This window comes from Vanessa cardui, chromosome 8, assembly GCF_905220365.1.
Source record: "Vanessa cardui chromosome 8, ilVanCard2.1, whole genome shotgun sequence".
NCBI classification, from domain to species: Eukaryota; Metazoa; Arthropoda; class Insecta; order Lepidoptera; family Nymphalidae; genus Vanessa; species Vanessa cardui.
The window spans coordinates 3,433,349-3,446,635 of record NC_061130.1 but is presented as its reverse complement, the minus strand read 5'-3'; the positions used below and the strand labels follow the sequence as shown (position 1 = coordinate 3,446,635).

The window sequence follows — 13,287 nt, the reverse complement described above, 5'->3', positions numbered from 1 at the left end:
TATAACGAGTACGTTATCTATATTATGCATTTAAAAGATAAACTGAGATTGTCCAAGGTTATCGGAAGCTTGTAAGCTATGGTTGTCATTAGCTGTTTATTTATTTTTAAAAACAACAATAAATACATCTAGTTCAACAATAAAAGCAGCAGTTCATTCGTCGCATGCAATGATATTCTAATAAACAGATATGTTATATCCATACTAAACAACAGAAAAAAGTGTGCCGCGCCGGGGACCGTTTATTTTACATTTCGTTACAAGTAAAACGGACAACTTGATAAAAACAATATATAAAAGGGATAACTATATTTTTTAATTACGCAAAACGTATTACTACATAATTGTGATGTGTTCCAACGTATTACTGGCATAGCTATGATGAAAACTACTAAAGGCAAACGTCCCAATTAGGACGTTTTCTTGTCTTCACTTTTTGCGCGTTAATAACATATGTTTACTACAACATCATTGCCTATATACCTATCAATTTAGTTAGTAGCGTTATTGCACTAAGTAACGGCCGCATAGGGCCATCGGCTGTCATAGGGCCCTCAAATAAGTAGTGTAAATATATTTAAAAGGAAACATATTATGCTGTTCTAAATTTACAGATAAATTATTTTTATTTATTATTAAATCACTACGTTAGCTGTAAATTATTTTGTTTCTGTTTAAATATCTCGGGTTCCAAATATATTGGTAATATGTACTAAAAATTTTAATAATATCGTATCAAAATTTAAACAGCGATAAGTATGGATGGATAATTTAAATATTGAAACGTCTCTGCTACACGCGTGAAAAGGCCAAAAGTGACCTGGACTACCGCATTATCGAATTTATCGATATGTCATTACATTTACGCGCTGCGTTTTACCAATATTTGTAACCTCTATGATCATATCTGAATCCTGAACGAAATGTGGCAAAAGAATTAATTAGAATGATCCTGAAACCTAAAAGATTGAAGGGGATTTCAAACACGTATAAAAACGGAAAATTAAGTTACGACCTATTGGTATATTTCACACAATACAAAAAAAAAATGCTTATTTATTTTATTTATTATCAAGAATAAAAGACCACCACTCAATAAAATTCACACCTGGAGGCACTCAAATGCCCTTTCTGCTATTGTTCCTTACACTTGAACTATTTTTATATTTTGAATTGAAAACTATTAGAAGGCGGAGTCGTTTTCGAGGTGCGCCCATAGATTAGCCTATCTAAAGAACGTTAGAAATACAAATTTATTATTACAATACGACACTATACTAAAACATGAAATAATTAGATATCTACTTTTATCTTTATCATAGTAATTGTAATAAATTTTGTTGTATTTAAATCATAACTACGCAATCAACAAGCGAGCGAAACCGAGTTTAAAATATAAACAAAATAAGTGAGGACTGTGCTTTGACAAGAGTTAAGGCGGACGAGAGACGCTAAGCTTTTGTTTGTGGTCCATTGAGGCGGCGGCTTGAGGCGTCGCCGCCGTCGCGTCGGTCTCGGACTTGCGCTCCATACAATGACCTCTCACTAACTCATTCAATTAAGTTATTATTATTCTATTCTTCTACATCGATATAACGCTATTGTAGGGTCAAGTTATTAAGTAAAAACTACTTTAGGTAACAGTTGAGTTGGAGTTTACAAATTTAATTATAAAAATAATATAAATAGACATCTGTTAATAATACTTGCATGTAATTAAGACACAAAAATAGCTTTTATTTAACTTCTCTGCTCTGTCGAAGTCCTTTTATTAATGATATAATTAATTATATACATACGGCCTTATTTAAATACGGCCGCATGTGAAGACAATTTGAAAATATTAAGAAATAAGGAAAGATAAGACGCTCGACTTAATCTAAATTATGACAAGACTGAATCATTAATTCGCAAATTTAGACATATATAATTTCGTCAAAGCATAAAAACGTTTATAGCAACATAGTTAGTAAAATAACTTAAAGAATAAAACCCGAAGGACACCGTAAGCAGATAAGAGAGTAAACATAATAGGGCGTGAGAGCAAGCGACGCGGCGGCTCCAAATGGAGCGGAGGGCTGTAGAGTGAGCTAGACGTGGGCTGTGGCGGTGTGGGTGCTGGGTGCTAGCAGTACGCGTGCAAGGTACTCACGCCGCTCCGGAATTTGAAGAACAGCGACATGGTGAGCGAGGAGCAGGGGATGCGCGTTGCGGCCGGCGTCGCGGCCACACTGCCGCCGCGGCGCGTCCGACACGCCGCGCCACGCGACCTGCGCGCTTCAACTGATACTTTTATCACTAAGTGCGTTACCAAATCATTTTACTTTTATCGTTACAAAAACTTTTTCCAATTTCAAAAATAAGAAAGGAATGTTTTTAGGTTTAGTTGTTTTCATTTAATCATAAGGACATTGACATATGTAATCAACAAATTACATTATAGCTACAAATACATAAACGTTCCTTCAACTTTATAACATTGGGAGCAATAATATTTTAATAACATTTGAGCTTTGAGTAAGTTATAGCGGATGCGTGTTATTGATGTTGTTGCCTATCCCCCTTTTGCTATACCCAACATGGAAACAGTAAAGTACGCTCTCCCGCCTGTTCTTATTTCGAGTGTCTTTCTACTGCGAGTTTAGCACAGCGCATGCGCGTTTATATCGATCGCACAAGCTCTGTCATATTCTAGGAAACCGTTTCAAATTGAGTTAATCAGATGCGTTAGCACGCTTGCGAACGCGAGCGCTGTGTGAAGTGAGCGAGATTTGTGACTGTCGGCGATGTATGCGAGGATGCTGTGGACGTTGCTGGCAGCAGCGATGATGGCGGTGGACGCGCATGAGCTGGACCCGGCGGCTTGTGCGGCACGATTCGATGTGCAGCGGGACAAGATCATCAGGACAGAGGAGTCGAGGGAGATGGGCGCGCGGTACCTCTCAGAGTTGGACGTCGGTGCGCGACGGGAATGCTTGCGGCTCTGCTGTGAAACCGACGCCTGTGACGTGTTCGTCTTCGAAGAGAAGGTTGTGGAGAAAAAACCATTCCAGTTTCAAAATCCAAAAATATAAATAATAGGTTGAGGTTGTCCCTTCCAAATTCTATCCTACTAAATAAATGCGAAAGTTTGTATGTATGTTTGTTGCTCTTTCACGAAAAAACAACTGAATGGATTTGGATGAAATTTTACAGTAACATAGGTTATACCTCCGGGTAACACATAGACTACAATTTATAATGATTTTAAGTTATTTTATCGTAATATAACGATACATATAAAGTAACCGTGCGAAGTCGGGGGCTAGGTCGCTAGTTTGTGATAAAGATTCTACGTCAAACCATTACTTGATACATTCCCTACTCATGATATACGCGTCAAGCATACAGGTATAAATACACCAAACATACGTCATAAAGCGATTGATTGATATGAAATCGGAGAGAAGATAATGTCAATGATAGTGCAATATAAGATATAATTGATAATCGTTAATAATCGTGGCTGGTTTATTTATTGTTTCACAGAGCCCAGGTAGTTGCTATCTATTCAACTGTGGGCCGCCAGAGGACTTCCGTTGCAAATTCACGGCTCACGGCAACTTCAGCAGCGGCGTGCTGGCGCTGAGTCGTCGCCTCGCCGAGCTGCAAGACCAGGAACGCCTTGAGCACCACGAACGAGAGCTCGCTAGCCTCAGGTTTTACGCTTCTAATTAACATATTATATTACCCATTTGTTTAATTAATAACATTAAATGCTTAGTTACTAGTTTTAGTTCATATTTGTATATATCTATATACAAATATGAAATAAAACTAGTTACTGTAGAAATCTTGACCGCGTGGAAAGGTGGCAAGAATGCTGGCAGCATTTCCCCGTTGAATCGCAATTCCGATTCTCTGGGCAAAAAGGAACCAGCCCTCCTGTCACCAGTGGAGCCAATGCGGCGAGGTGTTATACTTTTGATGAAATAAGAATAATAATAAAATATGTTGTATAATAAGAGTAGTTTTAGAGGCCACGGGTATAATCTATAATAATAGTATAAATGCGAAAGTAACTCTGTCTGTCTGTTTGTTGTTCTTTCATAATCCAAACTCTGAAGCGAATTTGATAAAATTTATTATGAAGCTAGTGTGAACTTTAAGAAATGACATATATTACTTTTTATAACTAACATCTGAAGATCAATTAAAAAAACGAGTGAATCCGCGGGTGATGAATCCGCTAGTGATGTATAATATTACAAACAACTTCATAGGTAATGGATTAAAATATTGATTTTTCTAACGATCTCGTTTTCTTCTCTATTTGATTATATCGTCATTGAAGTCAATGGCTTAATAATTTCATTGACAAAATATACTTTACTTTATACTTATTTGTACATCACGCAGAGAAAAAAAAATACAACATAGATCCAGCATAAATAAAACAGGCGTACAATTTTGGAGACCTTATCGCTACATAGCGATCTCTTACAGGCAATAAACGATGTGGATTAGGACAGCTCCATCTATCGAGCGTATTTAGTAGATTCTGATTTACTTACCTCTGTTTCAGACATCCAACGACTACGACAACGAGCACGACGCAGACCACCCGCAGTACGGAGCTACCACGCTTACCACCGGAACCACCACAGCCGCCCCAAGAGCCTCCTCCACCTCAACCTTTACCGAGTAAGTAGTTTTACGTGAAACATTTTATTTTATAATAATTATTTCAAGACATTTTTTAGAATACATTTTAGATATTACCCAAATCAACAAGATTAAAATATGTTTTTTCCTAGGAAGTAACTAGGTGTTTTAAGTACTTTTGGTTAATTTTACAGAATTATAATTAAAATTAAATGTAAAGCATCCAATGGTTCGGAACGTAGATTCTACCGAAAAGAAACGACAATAATAGTTACTCATTTTCATCACCTTATTAATGTCACCATTACATTTACTTCTCTTATTTAAGTAATTAGTGTATATACTAATTAATAAAACAGTTTTTCAGCTAAACCCTATTCCCACACATCCCTATGTCGTACTGTCAAATTTAAAATTTAAAATATACCAAAAATTAAAGATCCAAATGAATCAATATACATATGTATATGGCATGGTAGCTTCACTTAATTGTAATATGACAATTCAAAAGTGCTTGTAAAAGCCTACCTACTTGAATAAATTTTGATTTGATTTGATATGAGATTCAGGTATAAACAATTTAACTACATTTTACTAATTGATATACTCCTCAAGTCAGGTACCTCTTTCTAAATATTGCAATGCGTTTTAAAATTCGGAGGTTGTAGTCTAATTCAGAAGATCAGAAGTTATTCCAAAACATAATTCAAAATGCGATACATTACGTGTATTCCATAAATTTTCAGAAAGTTTTGGCGCTAATTATTATCAGTGCAAAAATATTTTTTGGAAACGACATTTGCGGTCAGATAACTAGACTGAAAGTCTTAAAGTAAAATCTCAAAACTAGAACTCAAGCGTGAAATGTCAGGAAACTACATATATAATAGTTATGAAAAGTATGGAATACCCTATCGAGCGTCGGGCTAGTCATAATGGTATATTACCTTTAGCCGGTTGTCGGCTTAGATACGAAGGGAATTCTTACATCGCACTGCTATAACAATATTAACCGTTGTTTAATCAATAATAGATGTTAATACCGTCAGAACGCCCACGCCCTGCCTTTAGAATAGATTATTTAAATTTGCGATTAAATTAATTGGATATAATGTGAGTACATACTGTAATATATCAAACAACGAGCTGTTCCTCACGGCTAGGTCTGCGTAATTTTTGCTTCCGTAGTTTGTGAACGGAAATTACCTTACAGATTAGCCAACACACTGGAAATATTGTGCTGACCATACGTGTGCTCTAAAAATATTTTTTATTTGTTTTGCTGCGTAGATCATCTAGACTCTAGATTATATTGGATGAAGCAATACCATCACTACAGAGTGAGTATTGCTTCATGCAATATTAAGTACGATGGACGGCAATCTGACATCAACGCAGACAAATTAGGCACAGACAAACTACTTTATTTTAAGTTGGCCTTAATATAGAATTGTAATTAATCCATCTTCTAACTCCAGGTTCCTACTAAATTATTTTAGAGATAAGCTACATCATTTTTTGTTTGCGGACTCTTTAGAATCCTGCTGAATTTTTACAGATTTGACTCAGCTGATTTGTCATATAAGCTTGAGGACAGTCCTAAAATCAGGTTAAATCATCGATATCAGGTTTTGAGGAAAATCAATCAAACCTATGGATATAGTCTGGATTCTGAGGAACTTTACTCTTACGGGAATGTAAATGCATAGTTTTCATGTCGTAAGTAATATTACAAGATAAGTAGATAAATTAAGTAATAACATAACATAAGTAAATTTACGAGAGAAAACCTGTTTTTCAGTTACAGAACTTGATATAGGACCGTATATTAGTATCATCTATACTAGCACTCTCAAGTCTTATTTTACTGTAGAGGAATTCGGCAAAGACCCAACTTGTACATAGCTTTCTGAGGAACTGTCAAATATTATAGAACTTATTAATGACATTAAAACTTTTTCAAAGACAATTAGAATAATTTTTAACGAGTCTGATATATTCCTAACAAAGGACATATACAGTAGTATATAGTGTACATATTTGTGTATAAGTAGTAATGGTCGTTGTAAGGCGACGTTAAAACAGTTACCGATGTAATAATTAACAACGAGTTTACAAGTCATCGGAGCCCGCGTGAACAGCGTACAATGAATGAGTTCACGGAGAGGTACCGGTGGAGATGAGTCAAGTGGAGCGCGATCCGCGGTGTCAGTGCACTCCGCTCTCGACCTCTGTTGACTCACTCTTGACAATAATTACGGTGAAGTTTCGATTATACACAACGTGTACTGCGTGCTTAAACAAACAATAATAAGCTATGCTCGAATCAAATCAGACTTCTGTCATCTATTTTTAAAGCAATAGGAGTGCCTTTATCTGTCAGTAATATATCTTGCCGTTCTTATAACTACAGAACTCATAAAGCAACTTTCAATTTCTCAGCCGTTATTTAAAGGGAAGATCTTTATTTATGACACATGGGTTAGGATTATAACCCTAAGGCTCTCGCATAAAAAGTCCCCGAAAAACCTGATTCTGTCATTTTTTTTGCTTCGAAAATAGGTCTGGCGTGGTCTGGCGACTGCTTTGTCTGAGTGATTTTAATTATGGACGAATGAAAGCATTTATGAAAACTGTTATTACTAGTATTTTTGTGTGAAGTATTGTTCGAATATGTCGTCGACTGTGGAAGTCTGAGAATTTGGTGCGACCGCGTCCAGACCTGCACGTAAACAGAAACAGAGAGTATCTATATCGAGGTTATACTTGTATCCGTGTATAGATCGATTTCCTTGCTCTTACGTTAGAAATCAATAGCTAGCACTGAGGAGTCGAGGACATGATTGAATGATTCTCATTAGGGCATGGTGATGTGTGAAGCAGGGCGATGCAGCCGATACCAGTTCGAATGCCGTCGCGGTGGCGAGTGTATCGCGGTTTACAACGCGTGCGACGGCGTCCCGCAGTGCGCGGATGGCAGCGACGAGGCGCCGGAGCTGGGCTGCCCAGCCTCCCCCGCACCCCCCGCACCACCCGAGCACCCGCCACCACGAGTCAGCCCCGCCACTCACCCGCCCGTGCCTTCTCTGCCACTTACGCAGGTAAATGAGCAAAATTATAGTCCTTTCATTTTATTTATTTTTCTTCTTGATATTTTTTTTCTCATTACAACCTTTGTGCTCCCGAATGTCGTTTCTGATGGAGGACTGATGGAGTCTAATGGAACCAGTTGGATTAAGCTGTTAAAGATACATAGATGAAGTGTTAATAGTGCTGATGAATTGCCAATAATTTTAATTAAAGTACGTAACTTGACGAACCAACACCTATACTTTTAGTTAAAATGCAAGTCATGAAAATAGAATAAGTAAATTGAATGGTAACTTAAATTTTCCTTACGAAAAATGATTTGAGTATTAAATGAAATTCCATTTCCATTTAATTTAATATCTCGTTAAGTGGAGAAGTTAATTTAGGGCTATTGTCATTGAAAAAGTATGCTTTATGCAGACGCGACTTAAGGAACATTCGTGTTGGAATACATGTAAGGAAAGCTGAGTGATTTCTTCCGATGTTGCCTTTTAAAAGGTCTTAATCTTTCGCCGTGATAATTACAGTGTCTGTATGTAGGTTCAAGTGCTAGATAGCGTTGAAGACAACGTTGGCAGAAGTGCCGCGGGTCCAGTAACCAATAACGATGCGATGGCCGAAGGCCCAGATATTTGGCCGCACCGACTCACACAAGCGCAACCTCAGCACAGGTATAATTCAGGTATGGTTAAAATGTTCATATATTCATATTATAAATGTGAAAGTAACTTTGTCTGTATTTCTGTCGCTCTTTGACGACCACAATTTTAATAAAATTAGGTTTCCCCACGATGTTTTATATAGTGGTGCTTCCTGGGTTTGAAACCGAAGTCATCGGTTAAGATGCACGCGTTCTAACCACTGGGCCATCTCAGCTCTACTAGTAGAATATAATAAAGTTAGTACTTAACAGTAATATAACAAGAATATATGTACTATGCAGGTAGCAATAAATCTTTCGTGCTACGAATGTTCATTTTTATATATCGCGTTCTTTAAATAAAATGTAAATAATCTGCAAATCGATTTGATTGTACCTATACCTAATTATTATATGTCACAAAATAGAATTAAAAATAAACAGTATATTACGTCTGGAATATTTTATGGTATAGTAGGAAGCGGCGGTAGTATGGGAGGCTCCCACATTTTCAGTCATAAAGGCGGGCTGCTACAAGAGAACGCGTTCGAGCCTCCTGCGCCCAACGCACCCTGGCCACGCCGTGCCTGGCAAGCGCCACAAACAGGTGAGCACATCATTACACCCCCTACTTTTTCCATTTTTAAATAGAACGAATATAGTTCTCCTTAATAAATATATCCGTCATTTTATTATATACGTATATTCAATTTAGCATGTACTGAACAGGTGCAGAGGGCATGGATGGCGACCGTGCCTGGGGAGGCTACGGGCGTCTCGACTGGCCTGACACAGAACCCCGCCGCGCCTGGCCAGTGCCACCACGACCAGAGCCGGTCAGCAACGTTTCTATCAAAAAAACAATAGTTAATTCCTTCATAATCCACCTTTATTCCAATTTTATTTGGAGTCGGCGCATCATGTCTTCTCCTTCCATATTTTTCTGACGGATGTAATCTCACAAATAACATTTTTCTAACCATATCTTCTTTCACACAATCCATCCATCGTTTCTTTGGTCGTCCTCTACCTCCATATCCATCCACATCCATGCTCAAGACCTTCCTCACAATATGTTCCTCATTGCTCAGCATTACATGCCCATACCATGATAGGCACCTTCCACATAACTTCTCGGCTATCGGTATCACTTTCAAACTTCCTCTTATGTACTCATTCCTAACTCTATCCATTCGCGTAACACCACACATTCCTCTCAGCATTCTCATCTCCGCAACATGCAATTGTCTTTCAATCATCCCTTTTGTAGCCCAACACTCTGATCCATATAGAACAGCAGGTCTGATTACGGTGTCATAGATCTTCCCCTTAAGTGTAATAAGGGTAAGTTAGTAACATGAATAAAATCAATTGAATTCTTCTGTTTCAGGAGATTCCAGTGTACTTGCCTCCAAAAACAATGCCCGAAATGCCGATGATATATGCAAGTCAGCGGCAGACACTCCGTGACAGCCCCAAAAAGGGTTTTGATTTAATAAATCAAAACCAACCTATAGATTTCCAAACAGAGCCGCCACCGCCACCTCGCCCCCCTGTCGTTCCGCTCGTCGACGACACTATCGACCGGAGAGAGGAACAAAAACCGCCCAGTGTCGAGAATACGACTAAGAAAAAGGTTTTGAAAGATATTGTAAGTTTCATTTATTTAAATATCGAATGTAAAGTGAATTCGAATGATAATGACATTGTTAATTATGAATGAAGTAACAAATTTCCTATGATTGTAGCCTCTAGAGTCGAGTAAAACGTCAGACACGGGCGCGCATACGGGCGCCGTGCCACACAACGCCGCAGTGGCAGCACTAGAGGCGCGCGAACGCTGGCCACTTGACGAGCACGACGGACTCAGCGAGCATCCGCCCGCTGCAGTACTACTGCTTGTACTCGGTAAGATTCCCAAGCTCAAACTCAAACCACTTTAATCAATGTGCATTACACTTTCTTATTGATGGTCAAATTAAACACTACCACCGGTTCGGAAAAAGAAACACCCTGACCTGACTGAGATGAACCGGCGAAAGAAACTCAGCGGTTCTTTTTTGTCAAATTAATTAATTAAATATTGTATATGAATAGAAATAGCCAGGTGGCGATCGTTTCCTTCCCAAAGTGTGCTATCAAACATAAACTAACCAATTGGATAGCAACCTTTCGCACACGAGCGTTCCTTAACAATTTTTCTAAATTTGGCAACAGAAGCATTTCGAACGCTGGGGTCCTATTGGTGGCTAGTTACAACTATTGGCCCATTTTTCCGTACCTATAACAACGGCCTTATGTGCGAATCCTATAACTGTCACAGGTACGCTGATGACGGCGGCGCTGGGCGGCATGCTGGCGTGCCGCGCGCGCGCCGCCCGCCGCCGACGCCGCGCACACCCGCGCCTGGCGCTCGACGCGGACTACCTCGTCAACGGCATGTACCTCTAACCAGCATCGCGGATGGGAGCCGTGCCGCACTGAAATATTTTATTTCATAATAGCGCGTGCGCTTTTGAAGATTCTAGTACCGCGAGGGAGAGCGGCGAGCCGACTCACGACGGCCAGCGGCGGAAACGAGAAGCGAGGGTTTTGCCGCGAGAATATCGTATTCAATAAACCAGCGCCAGTAGTCGGCGGTGCACTCGTAGATACTTCGATCGCATGTAAAAATAGACCTTTTTAAAATTTAAATTTATTCAGTATGAACTGTGCTGTAGGTTATACAGCCGATTGATATGATTTAAAAAAAAAAACACCGACGATGTGTAAAACCTTCGCTTTATTTATTGATTTTATTTTACTTGATTAATGTTTGTTTTAAACATGCTTAATTATTACTTTTTTCAAATAATTAGTAGACGTAATTAAAATGTAGGATATTGAATATGTAAGTATAATTGTTGCCGAAACTATGTATATTAATTTTATTGTAACGTAATATTGTTTGTACAGTCAGATATATTATTTAAAAAAAATAAAATATTACTATCAGTAAGGTATATCATTGTTTATAGATTAAGCTCCAGTTACTAAACTCTGCTCAAGGTCAACTAACTTAAATCTAATTAGTGATTGGTCGATGATAGTTCATGGCCCAATAGGAGACCAATGAGCGTTCAGTATTTAAGTCAACTTAACAGATCTGATTTTTGACATTTACCCGTCAGTCAGTAATTAAGTTCAAGTTTCACTTTGAACACATCAGCAACCTCTATACATACAAGATTAAAATAAAAGTCAATCAAATAAATCAATCAACATTTTATTACTTTGATGGATTTACATTATCCACACGCGTCAGATCCGAGACAAGTAGAAATCATAAGGTGATTTGTCGAAAAACATTAAATCACAAATTTATTAATTCTGACAGTTGATTCGACGAAAGACCGAAAAAAACGTACAAATCGTTCAAAAAACCGTTTACAAACCATTAGGAATGTTTCCAATTGGACAACGATTGTGAATGCGAGTATATTTTACAATAATTAGCCTAAAGAGCTGCTGATAACAGAATTATTAACATTAAATACCAAAATCTTTAGGTAAACGCACAACAACTCCAATAAAATACAATGTCCACAGATTAATAATCACATCGGAAGGGTGATGTCAACGAAATTTCATAAAGAGTTTTTATGTCCTCTTCTAACATATTTTTAATAGTTTAATAGAACATTATCTAGATACATAGCATTGTTATCAACTAAACGACGTTGAATGTCTTACTATTGTTGGGAGATATGGATAAAATCATCTCTACATATAAAAATATATATATAAATAATAGCAATAAAGACTATTAAATGTTCTATATAAGTATATAGAAGGTAATACAATCGAAACACTCATGAACAAATCATTTCATTTCAAATTAGTGACTTTAGTTTAGTAAACGATTTTTTTAAATTATATTTAAAAAAATATAAGAAAAAATCGTAAGAATTACAAGTTGCAGCTTAATTTTATGCTATAAAATGGAATGAGTGTAAATTAAACAATTTAAAATAACAATAAAATTTAAGGCATTCTAATTCCGAAGTATCATATAAATAACTAATGATGTAGGAGCATTAATAATATTCACATAGGCAAAACAGTATAATGCCTGATTGTCAAAAGGATTTTTATTGTTTTTTTTTTTTCGAAGCTATTGAGTAGCTTCCGTTTTCTCATAAATTATAATTATGATCAAAATTATATCAATATATATAAAATTAAACTATTAAACGAAATCATTTTTTTTTTAATCTATAAGAATGCAAACAATATGTGCATAACGATAATATAAATGCAACTTAAATTTATTTAGTATTTAATGTTGCCATATTACTGACAGAGCTATATTTTAAAAATGAGTTAATTACACTGATCTGAATTTCAAATTAAATAGACATTAACTTAAATATAATATAAAAGCTGGCGTTTGAGACATTATTATTGATCAGTTTGTCTTTGATATTTTTAATTATCATTTTATGGTTATTATGTTATATTTCCTCATCTAGCCTCATCTAAATTTGGCACAGAACTAAGAAAAAACATTAAAATCGTTGAATCTGTTTCTCTAATACTTAAACGCCATAAATTAAATATAATGAGGTGAGTTAATCGTAAGTCCATAGATTACAAACTTCTAAAAAATCTAAATGAACAAATTGTTTTACTCCTTCACTAAAGTAATTCAATGTGAGACGATTCTATCCATTTCTCATTAACATATAATAGATTTAAAAGCATACAACCAGTGTACGCTTCACAACATGTAATCACTTCAACTTAAAACTAAAACGTACCTATTTCATAGGTAGCAACTTAGGCCGAATTAATTTACAATTAAGAGTAAAAAATTGACAATTTAGCTACATTCATTTAATAACTAGCTACAGATCAATTCAAATAACATAAGG

The 13,287-nt window shown here is 36.7% G+C and overlaps 2 protein-coding genes across 2 annotated transcripts in view; one reads left to right on the top strand and one right to left on the bottom strand.

Moving 5' to 3' along the window:
• The window catches only part of LOC124531676 (protein phosphatase 1 regulatory subunit 14B), a 40,975-nt gene extending 38,656 nt beyond the window's left edge, over positions 1–2,319 (bottom strand). Inside the window, exon 1 of the mRNA XM_047106170.1 lies at positions 2,153–2,319. Within this exon, the coding sequence (XP_046962126.1) occupies positions 2,153–2,182 (30 nt within the window). The 5' untranslated portion in view covers positions 2,183–2,319. The remainder of the gene's footprint in view (positions 1–2,152) is intronic.
• A 261-nt stretch (positions 2,320–2,580) lies between these two features.
• LOC124531742 (ras-associated and pleckstrin homology domains-containing protein 1) lies at positions 2,581–12,220 on the top strand. The gene is made up of 10 exons (XM_047106255.1): positions 2,581–3,029; positions 3,529–3,698; positions 4,565–4,683; positions 7,525–7,745; positions 8,275–8,416; positions 8,853–8,981; positions 9,104–9,210; positions 9,765–10,025; positions 10,123–10,282; positions 10,698–12,220. The coding sequence occupies exons 1-10, from the start codon at positions 2,787–2,789 to the stop codon at positions 10,823–10,825; spliced, it is 1,680 nt and encodes a 559-aa protein (XP_046962211.1). The 5' UTR covers positions 2,581–2,786; the 3' UTR covers positions 10,826–12,220.
• The last annotated feature ends 1,067 nt before the right edge of the window (positions 12,221–13,287 follow it).